The 19,644-nt window shown below is 39.6% G+C and overlaps 1 protein-coding gene across 2 annotated transcripts in view; it reads right to left on the bottom strand.

Annotated features, from left to right (window-relative positions):
- Positions 1 to 19,644, bottom strand: part of SIM2 (SIM bHLH transcription factor 2) — a 49,397-nt gene that overhangs the window by 2,471 nt on the left and 27,282 nt on the right. For both annotated transcript variants that reach the window (XM_053386689.1, XM_053386690.1), the window contains 6 exons: positions 13,753 to 13,838; positions 10,769 to 10,968; positions 6,241 to 6,347; positions 4,244 to 4,391; positions 2,488 to 2,656; positions 671 to 1,082 (listed from right to left, as the gene is read on the bottom strand). In XM_053386689.1, the coding sequence (XP_053242664.1) occupies positions 671 to 1,082; positions 2,488 to 2,656; positions 4,244 to 4,391; positions 6,241 to 6,347; positions 10,769 to 10,968; positions 13,753 to 13,838 (1,122 nt within the window). The remainder of the gene's footprint in view (positions 1 to 670; positions 1,083 to 2,487; positions 2,657 to 4,243; positions 4,392 to 6,240; positions 6,348 to 10,768; positions 10,969 to 13,752; positions 13,839 to 19,644) is intronic.

The raw sequence follows: 19,644 nt of genomic DNA, 5'->3' as shown, positions 1-19,644 counted from the left end.
CTTCATAAACGGGCAACATAATCAGATGTAATACATGAAAATGCTTTCCATTTGATTTATTAGGCTTGTTTGTGCTACTTGTGGAACCCTCCAAAATATGCTCCCTAAAGAAAAGTTGCTATTGTGATCAGTATTGTACCAACAAAAACTCTTTCTTTTCAGATCTGATTCTCTGACAAAACAACAATATTGTGAGGACAATGTGGTCCAATTGTCTGCTCTGATGTAGCCTCATGAACTCTAGTGTGAGGGCTACAATATACGGGATTGTCTTAAGCTTGTAGTAGCAGGGCTACACAATCAAAAAAGATGTGTTGTGTGAATACACCCTAAGAAAATCTAGGAGACCTAAGAAAACTGAATTTAGGCTTCTTGTTAAATTCTTTGCAACAGAATTGGGGTAATTTTAGTTATCAATCAGATTTGCATCTTAACTATTATTCTTGCATTATGTTCAGAAAGAAATATGAACAATTCAGGAGCAAAATTAAAGTATAACTGTAAGTTGCAACTATTTTCAGTCCTTTCCTTAACAACTCATCAGCCTCTTTTTGTTAAAGGTTTAAAATAGCTTTACCCACTACACACGTTTAATATTTGAAAAATATTTAACATGTGTGATTTTTTTCTGGGTATAATAGAGCTTCAGATTTGTTCATTTAATACACACCTTCATAACTCTGTAAGAGATTATGGCGTACGCTGCTTGCTGACTGATCAGAAGGACTTTTCGATGGTGACTGACTGCCTCCTGGAACAAGAGAATTGGCATAGTGCCACTGGCACTCTCCACTTGTCTGCAAAGTACTTAAGAAAAATCGAGCTACTTCGCAAGGTGTTCCTTGAGATTGCCCAAATTTAGAAGGCAGCATTTGTTTTTTGCTACTGAATACATGAGGGTCTACAGGGAAGTGTCCATAATGGTAAGAGAAAGGTAAGCTGTACGATGGGGTGTATAGAAGTTCGCTGTTTTCTGAATGGAAGGCTTGTTCTTGGATGGTGGCAGAATTTGCTGTGGAGTTGGATCTCCAGCTTCCAACCTGGCCACATTCCAGTTTGTCTGTCTGGAAGGAGCTGTATTGCTGAAAAAGCAAATAAAAAGAAAGAAAAGTGTTTAATAGCTGACTCTGAAATCTGTCAGTATAACAGACTAACAGAGTGCACTGCAGCCAAGTACCACCTTGAACTGCAGTCACACCAGTTCATATAAACTAAGAGAAGTTGGCAGCACTTAATTTCTAAAGAGAGGAACTGGAGCGCAAGCCTTTCTGGCATTTTTCTGGAAGCTCTGCTCCTTAATCCTGTGTGTGATGGACAAGCTATAGCTTCAGTGGTGAGGGAGGAAGGCATTCTGCACATGTTTGGAAACACTTTAAAATGATTTCACATTTTCCCTTTAGCTGGCAAGATTTCAGAGGGCCACACAGAGGTCTGGGGGACCTGATGTCGTGCCCCCCTGCACTGAGGTGGGAACATCTGCTTCCCATTGGCTTGTTCTTGATCTGACACACTTATCTTGCTTTGGATTGAAAGCTCAAGGTCACCCCTACCTCCATATTTCAAGTCAGGCTGTCCAATATTTTTTTTTTTGCTTTTTTCCAAGTGCCTACAAGTTTATCCACTCAAACATTTGCCTGCCCCTTTTTTTCATTTTACACTTAGAAAATTGCTCAGAAAGAGGTGAGAGCTAACTTTGACATGAGGGTCAGCTAACCAGCAATGTGAGCAGCCTTGCTTCAAGGGAAGTTTCCTAATGACTGGCACAAAGGCTTTGCACAGCACTGCTGGGAATGCTCTTCTGTCAGTCATTTTAAACATTCCCTAAAAGCAAGACTTTGCACATTTCTGGTATGGTGGTCCTCAAGGCAAAGATGGCTTCTGCTCCAAATCAAGACAGGTTCCCCAAATCCAACCAGGGAAAGAAGACTGCAAGTCTCTCCGAAATGCAGTATCCAAATGATATATTCCCAAACTAGGGAGGAAACTACACCAGTCCTGAAGCTGGCAGATCTTTGGATGGACAGTTCAACCTTATTTTATTCTTCATCCCTGCACTCTACCTTAGTCTTGTTCTTGTATCTATTGTTAACACTCACACTGAGCACCTTTCTGGACCTGGTCATGTATTGTCTCCTTTTTGCCCATTTTGTACGATCTTGGTGGCTTTCCAAGCAAACTGTTGCATCTGTCAAAAGGGTGAATGCTGCTGGTACAACAGGCTGTTGCACCAGTGCAGTTCCCTGAATTGGTTGAAATAATTCAACCACAAGTGATGCTGTATTGCTGCAACAGTTCATATTCTTGATCCTCTAAACTTGCAGTACTCAGTACCCCAAGCAGCAATTTGTAGGATCAGGCTATGAAAAGGAACAGAATTTATGATATTTTGAATTGCAGGAAATTCCAGTGACTACTCACAGCTACTGTTGCAGATAGGTTGCCACACACTTTTAGCAGGAAATGTTGATAGAGGGAAAAAACTACTACCTGTTGTGGATATGGCGTTGTTCTGAGTTTTGTCTTCATTTTATTACTTCTAGGTTTTGTTGCTTTTCTTGTTTCTTGTGAGGTAGACGCTGAGTTTCTGCATGGAAACTGTGATTTAGAAATGGTGACCTGGTCCAATGATAATGGGAGTTCCTTATATTCTATATCTCTGAAAAAACAACAACAGCATTGCAACAGAGGAATGGTCCATTTGCATCTTTCTCCTCACTTATGTGCCCCCAAGCATTTAAATTGGGGCAGGGGGAGAACCTCAGGCCTAAGGTGCCAATGTGATCCTTTGGGCCTCTCTAGCTGGCCCTTGGGGCTCTGCAAGCCATGCATCACCCTCCCGATGCTCCTTGAGTGCTCTTGCCTGGCTGTACTGTTTCCTTGAACTATGATAGTATCTCTCAGATGCCTAAATGGAGACTGTGTGTGTATACACACGTGTACAGCAGGCTGCATTCCAAGTGCACACAAGGTAAAAACCACACCCTTTGCTCTATCTACTTTTGCCTCCAGCCTTGCCCCCTGCTGGCACATAACCCCTGTAAAGTTAACCCTGAGTGTATGTTTCCCTCACACTGAAAAAGGGTTCTCCAACCCTGGCATAAAGAAAGCTTCAAAAAAATAATACCAGACATGCCACAATCACTGGACTATTAAAACTGAATCCTTAATGCACAAAGAAATGATAGGAAGGGGTTGGTAGCCGTGAAGCTAGGTTAGGAGTTCAATTCAGGACACTGGAACTCCAGACACTGCCAGAGAGGAGTAACTGGGCCACCTCTCACACTTTCACAGCTTTCATTCAACTGCCTCTATAATACTGTGTATGTAAGCAGTTATTTGATATACACTCTCAACCTGTCATTTCTTCATAGTTGTGCAGCTGGAACCCGTTAATAGTTAATAATATATTTTAAAAATGGCTGCCCTTCTCCATCCTAAAGTAATAGTCTGCCTCCATGTCATAAGAATAGTTATCTCCTTAGGTTGTTTTTTGTCATCAGCTGATCTGCACCTGCATTTTCTCCAAAAGAGCTGCATTTATGCCAATGCCATTTTAGTTCATTAATATGTCACAGTGTAGGAGTAGAACAGGACCAGCCCTACCATTAGGCAGAGCGAGGTAGACATCTCAGGTGGCAGATGCTGGAGTGCAGGGGGCAGTAGCAGCATCAGCCCCTGATCCCTACCCCAGCTGTCCCTCTCTGATGCAGAATAGAATTAGGTGTGTGCAATGCAGCCTGCATTGTGCCTCCTAAGGTAGACTGCTCCCTTGATGTGCAGCAAAAGATGCTGTACAATTGTCATTGTTGAAATAAGATTTAACTTCTAGTTCAGGCAACCTCTGTACATGGAAAGGGATGTGCCCTCTTCTACCTTGTGTCAGGCAGCAAAACATCTGTGGCCCTGGAAGACGGACTTCAAGAAAGGTTTTCAATAATGTCGTTTTATGTTATTTGAAATGTAGTCATTAGTATTCGATTGGTTGTCTAGAACACAGTCTTCAGCTGTGAGATTGCAGCCCAGAAGTGAGTTGGCCATACCAAAATACTTTCCCCTAGGAAATGATGTCTACCTTACTAAAACCTGATAGAGTATTATAAACCACAACAAAAATATGTATATCGGTGATCAACATTTTAAAGTAACAAAGTGGAAATCAGGATGGAAGAAACAGATAAAGTTATCAACATGAGACACTGAATAAAATGAATGTGGTATACAATGGTAGGAAATATGGACTTACGTTAGGACATAATTAACACTCACTATGCAGTGAGGTCGTGATGAGCGGCTGTTGTGTACAATGGTGGCATAGCTCTGGACCCAAACCCAGCCACTGTTCTTTGACAGCAACCGATAGTACTTGGTTGTGACTTGTCCTTTCACCAACACTATAAAACATAACATGAAAGGAATTTAATTATACTCATACTCTGCCTTTCCTCCATGAAACTTGAGGTGGCATATTTAAGGCTCCCAGGTGACCTTCTGTTCAGACATTGACCCAGACCTGCTTGGCTTAAGAAAGTTTGTTACATCATTGATTTTCAGGCCATACCATTCTACTTTGGTTTATTTGTTTTTTAAAAAGAGCATTTTACCCTTATAATTGAACTTTCAAGCAAGGGCAGTATTTCGGTTATTGCGACTGAATGTTCTCTTAATACAGGTCTTATCCAATACAAAATCAAATAAATAAAACACAATCCTAGATACGTCTACTCAGAAGTCCCACCCAACGTGTATAGGATTGCAGGCTAAAAACTCATTTGAGCCTTTGTTTGTGCTTTCTTGAACTCCTGGACTCTGCCTAATTAAAAGTTTATCCAATTCTCTTATAGCTGTAATACAAAATCTCAAACCAAAACGTGTTCTGCCTTCTGCCTTCTTGTATATCCTTTTCTTAATATCCCATATTGACTGTAGATTTAAGAATGAAGTGATGTGGAGAAAGAACATTTTGGACTATACTTTCTCAGTGGCTGTTTTCTGACAATCATATCTTGGCTTAATAAGCTGAGGTATGAATGAGCCTCATACACCTGTATGTCACTACTCTGCTCCTCTCTTTGTGCAAGACAGGAAATTTGCAGTTAACTATAGCTTCCTGTTACAACTGAAGCAGGAAACTATGGTTAATGGCTTCCAAACAAGCCAGGCTATTTAACTTTAAAGCATAATTTTAGCAGCTTATTGAAAAATAGTGGTTGCTCGAGATCCTGCAACCACTTCCATGAGCAGAGAAATGGGGCACCACAGTTTTGGGAACAAGCAGAAGTCCTGCTCAATACACGGAACTAGTTGTACAGTTGTCTAGCTTTAACCTAGAGTTCTTTCCTCACAGACCACTTCCCAAGCTTCCTGATGCATGTATTTTTTCAGAAAATTAAAACATCTCTATTAAGTCGATATGCATGCCCTGAAGAGAATTTGGATTTTCTTACTATAGATTAGTTCAGCTAAGATAGCCGATGCCTGAAGGTTCTTTACATTTATTACTCTGAGCCAAACAACATACCCAATTTCCATTATAAATGTTACTGCCTTCCACAGCAGCCATTTGCTCCCAAAGGTGCTGTAAACAGTTGGGAGAGGACATTATTTGGTGGGAAATCAATGCAGAGATCCAAAACGCTGCTTTAACTTCAAAATAAAAGTTGTCAGGCTTGTCTAAAAAGTGTGAATTATTTGTTGTTGCTATTTATTAAATTTATCCAGACAGCCTTTGAACACGTGAATTCTGCCCCTACTGCACTGTCAGAATACCAAAGAAATTCATTATGATTAAAAAGGAGTTGCCTAATCTGTAATACGCATGGAATCCAGAGACTTGTGCACAAATATCATTCCTACCCTAGTCATCCTGATAGCTTGGCCATGTTGCTAATGAAGTTGTTTAGGAAATCTACTAGTACTGGAGCAGCAGCTGTAACAAACTGTCAGTCACTTCGTCTTCTTCCAGTACTAGCTCACATTTTCTTAACTTGAAGAATATGGATATGAATTATCTCTGATTCATCAATTTACTTTGCTTTCAAAATTTGTTCCAGCAGCTTCACATATTAAAAAGTTACGCCAATGAATTAATATGAAACCCAGGTGTAGACAATACATTACCAATTTACACGTGAGTTTTTAACTAGGAAAGCTGTGCCCAGTCATAGTTCCCCAACACTTATACTCTGAATAACTCACATCAACACCATTACAAAATTATTTTACTTGTTTTCCATTACTTACAAAGATGGTGAGCATATCGTAAATGAAATACATCACATCCATGCACATGGTGGTAGAGAGTTTTCTCTATCAGGTCCTGTGGCTCATATCCAGTTAATTCAGTCACTCTGAAAGAAAGAAATATAGCTAATAAGCAGCATCTTTAAATATTTTACAGCAACAAACAATTGCTCCCCTTTCCAGAAATCAAGTTTCCTGAAACCTTCAGAATTGCAGTAAGCCCACAACTTATGCACATTTAAGTTGTGCGCAGTTTTGGCAAAAAGCAGTTTTTAAAAATCAAAAGAGGCAGAAAGGGGGTAGGCATCTGAGAAAAAAGACTGTGGCAATCCCACCTGCTATTGAACCCAATGTGTTTTGACTATACACAATTTTAGCTTAAGAAGCAATCCCTGGAATGTAACTGCCACATAAATTGCAGGCTTACAGTATACATTTTTTAAAACTTTATTAGCTTCATAGAGTACAAAATCTCCACAATATATTTAAAATACCTATATGCATTTCAGTATAAAGGATTATGCTGAAATATATCAAGCATTACATAGCACCGATCTATTATAGGGGAATGCTATAACAACAATTCTCTCTTTTAAGCAGAAACATCTTCAGTGGATGTTCCATTTGGTAAGATAATGGGTAGGTATGGTGTTGACTGGTTAATGGGACAGAGGATGAATATTTGCTCACATTCAGAATTGCCAGAGGATACAACTAGCAGTACTGCAGGATAAGATATATGGCACAGATGAAATGAATTGTGGGGCCTCCTACGGGGACTCTGGGACAATATTACAGACTAAAAGGGTACATAAGAGCTAGCTTCCTACTAGAGCAGCTGCTGGATACTATTAAGTCTCATTCCTGGTCCAAATGTGGCAGTTGTTATTTCTTTGGGATGCATTAAATTTATGACTTGGCCCTCCAGCTGTTTTGGGACTACAACTCCCATCATCCCTAGCTAACAGGAACAGTGGTCAGGGATGATGGAAATTGTAGTCCCAAAACAGTTGGAGGGCCAAGTTTGGCCATGCCTGGTCTAGATGCTTTATTGCTCTCTCTTTGCCTGAGTAGGGGTGGGTGGGGGATACATTCTAAGTGTGCTCAATAGTATGTATCAACAATGTGGTAGTCAGTTTTTCAAACAAATTTATTACTGTCTTGTGAGCTTCCTTCTGTGCTTAGAGAGCTACTCAAGAAAAGAGTAAGCAAAGATCATTTGCTTAGGAAACCCACAAGTGACATTTACCTTTTGCCAAGATTAATGAATATAACAGGAGTGATTAATCTGTAGGGCCTGTAATCAGTTTATAAATATAAGAGAGCATAAAAGAAATTAGATACTTGTCTTAGGAGAAGGAATAGCAGTGTCCCTTAAGAGGGATGAAAAGAACATTTAAGTTAGATATTACAGAATAACAGGACAATGAATACTGCAACACAAATAACTTGGGTACAAAAAAAAATACTAAGGCCCTACCACTGAGGATAAAAGGATAAAATATGCCTTCTTCAGCACCTGTAAGATGTGAAAGTGTGATCATTTCACTGTCTGGACACAAGATTTGCACAGTTACAGCCTTCACTGCAATATAACTCATGTGATAAGCTATTATTATTACAGGTCCTCTCAGCAGGAATCTCATGATGTAGCCACAGGGCAAAGCCATCTTGTCTTAACTGGTCTTTAAAGATACCGTACTTTTCTGTGTATAACATGCCCCCTATTATGGGGGGGGCCTCAAAATTAAGAAAAGGGGGGATTTTGGGGGGAGGATTGCCCAGAATTGTTGAGCACATCGCCAAATCAACCAATCCTCTGTCCCTACGCCGAAAAAAGCAGCACATTGGCTGCCCAATTGCCACAATGACAGCCAATCAACACCAGTCCTTGCCACAGCCACCAATAACAATCTCCAACTAGCAGCAACCAATCCGATATCCCCACAATGCACACTACCCATGTATAAAACGACCCCTAATTTTGAGTAAAAAAAAACCATAGTCTTATAGACAGAAAAGTATGGTAATCCAGATTTATCTAGGGATCAGAATGCTAAACCCATCCACATGGTCCATCTTGTTTGTCACCCAAGTCTTTGATTATCAATAGATATCAGAGAAGGTGCTATTATTACTTAGAACAATGATACTAAAGGGTTAGGCAAGGCTTCCCCCTAACTGGTGCCCTGCAGATGTTTTGGACTTCATCATCAATGGCTGTGCTGTCTGATTACAGATAACAGCAAGAAAATGCTAATAAACTTTGTGACATTGATTTTTATCCTTTCCTTGGTGGGGGGAGAGCAATAGGGTATTCTACTCAAAAGCCTAAAATATAACTCTTTACAAAGGCATTATATAGAACTAATTTCCTGTTTGTAATGAACACAGAAGAGGAAATGAGTTAATACAGCAAATGAAATCAAGCACTGCTGAGAGTATTCATTTTCCTCTACCACTAAGGTCATGAGTTTGCTATTTTGTCTTGAAGTCAACAGATTTTTCATTTATCTCTCACGTTCAATATCTGGAAAGTTTTGAAAGTAAGATATAGAAATTTAGTAGCGTGCTTTTAGCCTGCTTTTGAAAACAGAGAAACAAATACTCGTATGTCCACACCCCTACCCTATTAACTTTTCAGTTCTTCTCTACATTGTAACCTCCAGCACTGCTCCACTTGTAGATAATTTTAAATTATTTATCCACTAAAGTGTCAAAATGTACTGCTTAGTTGAACACCAAGCAAGGGAAAGGTCACTTATAAGTAGCAATAGGGGAGAAATTGAATTCAGTTAGCATTTAAAGCCAAATTAATCAAATTCACACTCATCTGAATTTTGCTGTGCAGTTCTCCAACCAATGTTTACAAAAATGCATATATTAGAAAGATATGTATATAAGAATGAATTATCTGTGAAAGCATACAGAAACACATTATATTAGTAAAAGTTGCTTTTAAAAATCTGTACATTAGTCAAAACTGCACACAAAATTATGTTTAGGAGGATAAATTTGCCTACTAAATTTGCACTAAAATGCTGAAGAATTTTCATGATTAAAAATAAATAAATCATAAATTGCTGCAGAACTGAAGTTAAGACTGGAAAAAATGAGAAGCTTAAAGAATCGAAAATAACAGATCCTTTCATCCCTACTTATGATCAAAAAATTATCTGTGGCTCACATAGCACAGGCATAATTCAGTGTCTCACGCCAGTACACGAGTCGACCAAAAAACTGCTAGGTTAACAACCAGTATTCCCTTTTCACTTCACTCTAGATACAAGAGTTTAACTATATATTAGTAATATAAAATGCTGTCAAATACGAAACACCACTGCATAGCAACTATGAGATATTTTCAAATATACCCATATCAAATATCAACAGATGTCATGAGCAATATTTCAGTTTGAGAAATATTTACAAAGGCAACTTCACAACCTACTGTTTCTGTTCAATATCCCTTTCCCTATTATTTTTAAATTTTGCTAAACTGGGAGCAAGACAAAACAAAACATCTCAGTAAAGACAAAGACAAACATGACCAAGAAACAGCAACACGGCTGCTGACAAAACAGCAAATGTTGTTAATGTGAATTTATAGTAAGTTGTTGCTTAGACTGCTTTGACCATATTTATAATTAAATGGTCCACAAACAAACAAGCAATTAGTGTGAATTAGTTTTATTTCTTTTTAACATGCAGTGGTTTAGGGCTGGGTGAGGTATGTTGTACACAGCAGGAACAACAAAAGAAGAGACTCCTGTTCTATTATTTCTGTGGGAATTCAGCATTTTAGCAGCAAAGGCCTATTTTGTATTAGTTAGGATTCAAGCCAATATTGACATTACATCTTACAAATGGCTATTTTCATAGAATCTTAGAACTGTAGAATTGGAAGGTACCCCAAGGATCATCTAGTTCAACCCCCAGCATTCCTATATTATGGTATGCAAGCTATACAAACTGTGAGCTTAGGAACAAGAGATGGAGCAAATATGGTTTTGTGATAAAAGTACAAACTAAGAACTTCAGAGTCCTGGTGTGTGTATGAAGTTTTGCCAACAGCTTTCTAGTTAAGCTGTGCCTCATTTGTCAACTTTGTCATGGAGCAACTTAGTACTTCCTCTATTCTCCACTTTGCATAATTAAAAGAATGTCCAGTCTTCAAAAGACAACCTCAGTCTTCCAGTAATTTTGGTTAACTCAATTTCAACCATTACTGCTAGACGCTACCAAATAAAAGTATTTATTCCATGAGCAGTGGCTTGGCCTACAGTGATTCTTAAAGTGTCACTTTATCCTATGTTCATGTTAAAGGCTTAACACGTATAACATACAACAAAGCTTCGTTTTCAAATGCTGTAACAATTCAAAGATAATATTGTTGCTACAGTTTTGTGTGGGTTCTATTGTTCTCTTGCTCTTTTTCAGCTTTCTATTTTTTAGCTATCTTTTGCAAGTTGCCACAAGCATATGGAAAAATGGAACAGCCATTTTTAAAAAATAAATTTTTACTTACCTTGAATCTAGAAATATCAGTTTTAGATCTAGGCTTGCTCTGAACATAAACATGTTACTATGGAGTTTGATCTCAGTGATTGCACTCGGAGGTAATGATTGACCTACAGCAACCAGCCCCACAATTTGGTAACAGGTATCATACAAAGACATATCCAACATGTACTGACGTATCTTCAAATAGCCACTGCAGTGGATCACCTGGTATGATATGGGAGAAAAAAGGTACAGTTATGAAGGGGAAACGAATGACTAAGATGGCCTCTTGACAATACTGTTTACCTAAAATCTCTAGGATATATTCTCTCTCTCTCTCTCTCTCTCTCTCTCTCTCTCTGTGTGTGTGTGTGTGTGTGTGTGTGTTTCCTGAGCAGTCTTTTTACAGGTGAATTGGTAGATTTAAAGCAGAGGTCAACATATACCATGTATTGCATGCCAACACTATATGACAATTAAGCTGACATTAAATTGCAAAGATCTTGACTCTACATTCTCTAGATACATTCAGAGTATCAAATTATTTTTGTGGTCCTCTGAATATTTATTATACATTATCTTATTATAACATAATGGTCGATGTGAAATATCCAGATAAAATTTGATTTCCTTTGCATAAACTTAATTAAACATGCATACACACAAATTTAAATTATACATTTGATCAACCTATGTTGAAATGCACACACAGAACACTGTTTGGTGTTTGTACCGAAGTCTTGCCATAAACAGTTATCGGCTTGGAAGGAGGGAGGCAGAGATGAGTGGTGACAGAAAGACCGACAGAAACTGAAAGACAGTAGGATTGTGTCCCATCCCCTGGGGTTGCCAACATGGAGTCCACAGGTCTCAGTAAATAATCCGCTCAAAAATCTGCAGCGCATGAGAGTCTGTTTGCTCTTTCAGCTCAGCTCCTGTTTGCACTGGTTTGGCCTCTCCTACACTGACCACACTCTATTAAACATGCCCACATTTCACTTGAATGGACACACACTTTCTATTCTGAACAAAGAGAGGTGCAAAGAACTTCTTTCTATGAGCAGTATGGCAGTTGCTGGGGTAGATGCCTTTTTCCACACTGATGCGACAGGGGGGACATGCACACACTATTTGGTAGTCCTGAGTCTTTTTCTGCTCTTTTAAATGTGGGCGAGTTATGCCACACACCCTAGAGCAGCCATTTTATGCCACCCACACCATGTTAGTCATTTTGTGGTTGGTGCTCATGGCATAATTCAGCACAAAAAGATGTGAGTGTGGAAGCACTGCACATGCAACTGGAGACATGCCTTTTTCAGAGTTTGTGATTGTGCAGACAGCCTATAGCCATACCATCAGTATATGAATAGGCTCGTTCACATGGCATGCTGAACCTTCATAGGGGTAGAAGCAATTCCATTTGCTTCTCCACATGCATTCATGATTCATTATAATGTGTAGCCTATGCATATTTACTCAAAAGTACATTCAGTGAGTTTAGTGGTCTCAGCAACATGTACATGCAGAGGCTTTCCACCTTCGCCTCCTCACATTCACTCAAGGAGAGAAGAGGAGGAAGAACTGCTTTGCAATTTCCACCTTCATCTGATCCTCAAGAGTTTTCAGTTATCCTTGCAAACAAGCCATTTGCTATTTGCTGTGGCAGAAGCTGCTTTCATAGAGGCTGCTGATGCAGCAAACAAATGACAGCCAAAACCGTTGCAGACTGGATTTGGGGTTGGCTTCTCCCGGGACACAGGATGAGGTGGCAAAGGAAAACACGCAACACTATGATTGTTTACTTGGGAATAAGCCCCAATAAATTCAGCAAAGCCTTCCTTTTGAGTAAACATGCACAGTATCAGGCTATAAGCTTTACTGCAAAGCATTTGCATGTCTGCACAAGAGGCTGTGGACCTGGAAGAAAGGAATGGGGAGGGGAGATAGGGGGAGGGAGAGAGAGAGAGAGAGAGAGAGAGAGAAATGTGGGGGAAACGGAGATTGCCCAACAGTCTGCTAATTAGTCAAAGGAGAAGGTACAAAATACACTGGAGTTTACCTGCCTAAATAAGTTCTTTAATTTCCATATTGCCCCATAGTGAAGCATTGTGGTGGTTCACAGTAACAAAGAGCTTTACAGAGCAAAACACCGTAGCAAGCTGTATTATACCAGGCCAGACTATTTGCCTATCTTGCCCAATAACGTCTACTATGACAGACAGAAGTTATCATGGATCTCTGGCAGAGGTCTTCCCCATCACTTGCTACCTAATATTTTAACTGGAAATGCTATGGAGAGAACCTGTGACCTTCTGTACACAAAGCACTGAGCTATGATCCCTCCCCCAAAGCAAGACAAAATATCCAGTTTTAAATCTAACTCAGCTAAGAGGCCTTTTGCAATAAAGGAAGGTTTTCACTGGCCCCCCCCTCAAAGGTAGTAAGAATAGTATAATACAAGCCTCCCTGGAAGCAAAGTTCAATCACTGGGGAGCCTATGGCAATAAATGCTATTAATCAGAGCTGAACTGAATCTTCACCTGTGAAGTTTTAAGGCGAAAAAGAGTGGAGTGTTACACATGCACTCATTGCTTATCTTTTTTTGCATACTGTTCTTAGGTGCTTCTTTTCCTGACCTGCCACTTTAGTGCCTTTTTAAAAAATGGAATCCTAGACACATGCAGCATGAGGATGTCAGAAACATAGTCAACTTTGGCTTCATGGTGTTAACATGAAGCTATATCAGAACAATGTCTTCCTGACTGCATTTTGAATAGTCAAACATTTTTGCTATGTTTCACAAATCCACACATATCACCAAAAAAGAGTGAAGGCAAGTTTCATGGGGGGGGGGTATTTTTACAGACTCTCTTCCATTTTGGCTCAGCCCTAGCATCAATGTCACAGATATTACTGTATATTACTGTAAAATATGTGTTTGCTTTAAGGCAAGCTTCTATAATTAAAACCTGTTGCCCTGTGAAGATGGCGAAAATCTAAGCACTTTACCTTGTAACCACTACATGTTAGTCCTGCATTCCGTTTGGCCAAAACACACTTCATTCGCAGAAAAAAAGATCTCTCTATTTCATACTCTGAAAGCAAAATACAAATGTTTCAAGACTCTTTACAATATTCCTTTTGCCATTTTAACATAGTTTTTAATATTAAACCTGTAGTGCATTTTTTTAGTTATGCTTACAAACATGAAGCATGAATATGAAAGTGATAATTAGAATGCTTGCTAAGCCATTATTTGTCACATTCCTCATGATTTTAAGCATCCCTCAAAACCTTAAAACCATGAATTTATTTATTTTAAACATTTTTAGGCCAGTTTCTGTACTATGTTCTCTGAAATGCCATCCTTCTCTCAGAGGTATCAATTTTTACATTTCAGAATAAACATTTTACATACTTTTAAATATCCAATGACTTCCCTTCTTCTCCTTCCATGGTTCATTTTACTTATCTTCCATTCCATATTTTACTATAACCAATTAAATCAGTTCTCTATTTTTACATTGTCCAACAATAATCACACTGATGAATTTATCTTAATGCTGCCAGCGTTTTCAGCTGCGTGCAATTATTTTCCATATATTCAATAAATATTTTCCACTCTTCTTTAAATATGTGTTCTTCTTGTTCTCTTATTCTATGTGTTAAGCCTGAAGTTCTGCACATTCTAGCATCTTACGTTGCCAATCCTCTTTACCTGGGACCTCACTCACTTTCCATTTTGGTGCTAACAATACTCAAACCACTGTTGTTGCATACATAAAAACACTTTTCTGAAATCTGGGAATTTCTGTATGAATTATTCCCAATAAGGAGGACTCCAGTCTTTTTGGGAAGGTTACTTTAAGCATTTTTTTTTCAACTCATTATAAATCATTTCCCAGTACTCATTTACTTTTCTACATGTCCACCACACATGAAAAAAGTCTTTCCATTTCCTTACATTTCCAACACATATCTGATTCTACTTTATACATCTTAGCCAACCTATTCGGAGTTAAAAACCATCTATGAATCGTTTCCTAATAGTTCTCTTTGAATGAATAACATGCAGTAAATTTCAGATCATTTTTCCAAAGTTTCTCCCAGAGGTTTAAATCTATATTGTGTCCTATATCTATTGCCCAGTGTGTCATTGAAGCTTTAACTAGCTCGTCATTCGTTTCCCATTCTAATAAAAAGTTATACATTTTGGACAAAGGTTTATCCTTATTTTGTAATAATTCTCTTTCAAATTGTGAGCTTTGGTCCAAAAGTATCCACACTTTGAGAATGAGTTCACTATTAGAATAGGTCAAAATCAGCACGTTTAAATTAACTGGAAGGCAGTGTAGCTATTTTAAAACTCCAATATGACCAGCCCCAATGTTACATTATGCAGTAGCCGTAGTTTCTGAACAGTCCTCAAAAGGTGTCCTACATGATGCAGTACGTTACAATACTCTAAATGCATACATGGAGAACTGTGGTCAGGCTATCTTTGTTGTTGAGAAAGATAGCAGTTGGTGTGCAACCGTTAGCAAATGAAAGGTGCTTCATGCCCCAGAGGTCACTTGGGTCTCTGAGGCTAACACCTCCATATTGGGAACCTGATTTTTCAGGTGGAGTACACTATCACCTGACAACGAACAGCACTTATACCATTTCACCTGACTACAACAAACAAGAGAAATGGAGCTTCATGCTATCAAAATATTGAGAAAACCTCAGTCAGTAGATTTATATAGATGCTGTCCAACACGTGGAATAAAACCTGAAGAACACCATACCTTAATTCCCAATAAGTAGCCTTATAGTTGATCATCAAGGGAGCAGGAGCCCACAACATTATATACCAATTTCCACCAGACAACCAGTTCAAGATATCATAGTGGATGGTACTGGACACCTCTGAGGGGTACAGGAAAATCAACAGGATTGCAATTTCTTACTCTCTCCTGACAAAGGAGGCACCACGGTGATCAAAGTTTCTGTGCCAAACTCTAACCAAAAATGGATTTAGATAATCAGTGTCGTTCAAGGGTGTCTGGAGTTGCATGAACACCTTGTCCCCAAAAGGTACATTGGTAACTGGCAGGAAGCTGGCACAATTGTCTGGGTCCAGCATAGATTTTTTAATGAGTTGACTGAAAACTGCCTTACAGTGGTGCCTCGCAAGACGAAATTAATTCGTTCTGCAAGTTTTTTCTTCTTGCGAGTTTTTCATCTTGCGAAGCACGGTTTCCCATAGGAATGCATTGAAAATCAATCAATGCGTTCCTATGGAAACCGCCTTCAGACCAGGTCCAGGGACAGTCTGTCCCCCGACCTCTTCTGAAGGCTGGGGAGGGGGACAAGGGCTTTTCTTCCCACCACCAGCCTTCAGAAGGCTGTTCTGAAGGCTGGCGGTGGGAAGAAAAGCCCTTCTCCCCACCTCCCACCCCGCAAGCTCCGGGGACAGGAGGGCTTTCCTCCCGACCGCCAGCATTTTAAAAGCCCCCAGGACAGCGGAGACTTCTCCGCTGTCCCAGGGAGATTTTAAAATGCTGGCGGGCGGCAGCGAAGCAAGCCCATAGGGAAATTCGTCTTGCGGAACGACTCAAAAACGGAAAACTCTTTCGTCTTGCGAGTTTTTCGTTTTGCGAGGTGTTCGTCTTGCGAGGCACCACTGTATTTAGCAAAGACAACCATCTCACACAGAGATGTTCATTTCATTATCTGCGGATTATTTCTGAATATTTAGGTGTTTGAAATTTATGGTCAGAGTGTCAAATTGGAGCACAAGGTTTCAAACTATATTCCATTGTTAAAAATGATTTAAATAATATAATTTTATTTGCAATTAAGATGCTTTATTTAAATGTCGAATTATACTTCCCTTAGTAACTTCCCAAACCCCCTTGATGAGGACTTCCACATTCCAGCAAATTGAGAAACAGTGTGATCCTGTGCATGTCTACTCAGAAGTAACTTCACCAAGTTCAGTAGAACTTACTCCCAGCTAAGCATACAATCACAACCTAAATTTATTTCCTATGAAGAAGTTGACATTTTTGTGCTGCTTCCACCAAATTAAGGTGTTTACATGCTTTTACTTTCTTCCATGTAACATTCCTACATAGTTCTTCACAACAAACGGCTTACAAATATGAACAATACACATGTAAACTCACTAAAAATTGACTATGACATCTGTACTAAGATCCAACCCTATCCTTACTGGTTCTGCTAGAAATTAGAGCAAGATACTAATTCTCACCTTCCATGTTCTTTTCTGGACATGTTGGAGGCACATGGATACTTAGCCCTTGCGCAAATATTTGGGCACCCTCCATCTATGCACAACCTGCTACCTCCTGCCGACTGCATTCATTTTTTCTTTCCTCAAGGACCTGTGCCACACAGAGCACATCCTTGCTAGCTAGACAATTACAATAAGCTGCCTGGTGAGAGATCATAGAATTGTAGAGATAATGCAGCTCCATACAGCTAGCAGGTTGATATCCCCTGCAGACAAACTACGAGAGAGACAAATGACCCACCCACCTATTCTTGAATTGCTTGAGGATTTTGTTTGGTCTTCATTTTTAAGCAAACTGACTAGATTTGCACTTACCAGACTAATACGTGGATCAGAATGCAGTTATCCTTCTATTTTCATACTTCTCCCATTTTGCAATACAGGTATCAGCTCAAAAAATGTACCAAAATGCACACAAAAATGTGTATTTTAGGATAAAATACATCTTTTGTAAAAATAATAATACATTAATGTGATTTTTTTTGCTTTTAAAAAATTGCAGATAGTTGCAGAAACAGATTTATGATCATATGTGAACCAACACAGACCAGAAACATGTTGATCCATCCCTAATCTATAGATAGCAAGAAGTTTCCCAAACCTATGAAGCTATGTAACTCCTGAGCCACCTAAGAGCTAGGTTCATAAACTAAAAAAAACAACACAAATCTATTGGCCTAATGCCTATAAAATCCTGAAGATCTATCTAACTAGCTGACTTAACATGTTACATACAAAACATGAATATGATCAACACATTAAGTAAAAGATGACATTAGAATAACAAATTAGAAAATCTTTTTCTGCAAGGTGTCTCATAGTCTGCTACATTTTTTTTTCCAAGTCAGCAGCTGCAGCAATCTAACTGGTAGCTAAAGACCCTTGATGCTATAGCCTACATTCTGAGAAAGAGCAGCCAATCTACAACACACTTAGGAAACATGGCCACAGTTGAAACCTTGAGACTTTTAAACTTCTTCAGGATCTCAGCATCTTTGTCAATTGTTTAGCAATAAATCCACTTGAGTCATCCTGCCACTGTGTTTTGTTTTGTTTTGCTTTACTTTGCTTTGCTTTGCTTTGTTTTGCTTTGCTTTCCTTTGCTTTTTGCACTGTATTCTCACCCAGCTGCTACTGCTGGCCCTTAAATAATCATTGTCAAATCACTGAATTTCCATTCAGAACTGTCAACTCACTGAGTCTTCTAAGAGCATATATCTGCTGCTTCAAGTTAAAGGACAAGTAAGATAAAAGGTAATGGCCCCTGGACAGTTAAGTCCAGTCAAAGGTGACTATGGGGTGTGGTGCTCATCTCGCTTTTCAGGCCAGGGGAGCCAGCGTTTATCCACAGACAGCCTTCTGGGTCATGTTGCCAGCATGACTAAACCGCTTCGGGCGCAACGCGACACCGTGGAGAGTGCCAGAGCTCACATGGATTCAAACCACTGACCTTCCGATCAGCAAGCCCAAGAGGCTCAGTGGTTTAGACCACAGCACCACCCACGTCCCTAAATGACAAGTGAGGGGTAGTGGGAGTTATAACAAAAGGAGTATGTATGGGAAGGAAACCCATCCTTTTCGTTGTCTAGCTCCAATACTAGAAATACAGCACAGAGAAAACCTCTTAAAGGAACGCAGAGAGATAAGGATGAGGAAGGGAGGTTTTCCTCCATACCCTGCATGCTCCTTTTCATGGAAAACCTCCCTGCCCGCTTTATAACTAAACCAGTACATGTGCAACGACACAAACACACATACACCTACCAGGCGCTCAGATTAGTAGCTTTGCGAATTCAACCAGAAAGCAAAACAAGAAACCCACTCCAGAATTTCAAGCAACATTCCCCTTTGCCTCCTGGGGTTTAGGTCTTCCTTAGGAGATCCCACTCCAAGAAGGAGAGCCACATTCCAAACATCTCAAAGTTTGCTAAACAAATATTACAGCTAACTTAAATGGTCAGTTTACTGCTCCCTACCTCAACACCTATGTTTTTTGTAATTCCCCCCAGTGCAAACTGAGCCATCCTGGGAGTGGCTTACAGATAATAATAGTGTTTGATCCTGTAGGCTGCTACTACTCAGACCATTTCTAGCCACAAAAGCTTAATTATTGGTGGCTGGAAAAACATCTGTTCTGTTTGAATTACAGTCATACCTCGTGTTGCGTTCCACTCTTGTTACGGACTTTCAGCTTACGAACGCAGCAAACCTGGAAGTGTTTGCTTCCGGGTTCGCCACCTGCACATGTGCAGAAGCGATCTGCGTGCTTCGAGCATGTGCAGAAGCGCTCGATCGCACCGCGCACATGCGCAGAAGAGGCGCTCTAGTTGCGGACTTTTCGGGATGCAAACGGCACCCCGAAACGGATTAAGTCCACAACTAGAGGTACCACTGTATCAAGCACTTTAAAAAGAAAATTTGCAAATAAAACTCTAGCCAGTATTTTCCAGATACATGGCCTGCTACTGGGCAATGTGTGATACTTAATGAATTAAAACCAAAGGGGCAATTCATCTCCATGTGTAGCCACCATCAGAGGGGTGACAAATGATGTGTTTTCTCCTATCCCTCTTGGAGACCATGTACCGGCCATTACTCAG

Source organism: Podarcis raffonei, chromosome 4, assembly GCF_027172205.1.
Source record: "Podarcis raffonei isolate rPodRaf1 chromosome 4, rPodRaf1.pri, whole genome shotgun sequence".
Lineage (NCBI taxonomy): Eukaryota > Metazoa > Chordata > Lepidosauria > Squamata > Lacertidae > Podarcis > Podarcis raffonei.
This window is presented reverse-complemented; position numbering and strand designations above follow the sequence as displayed.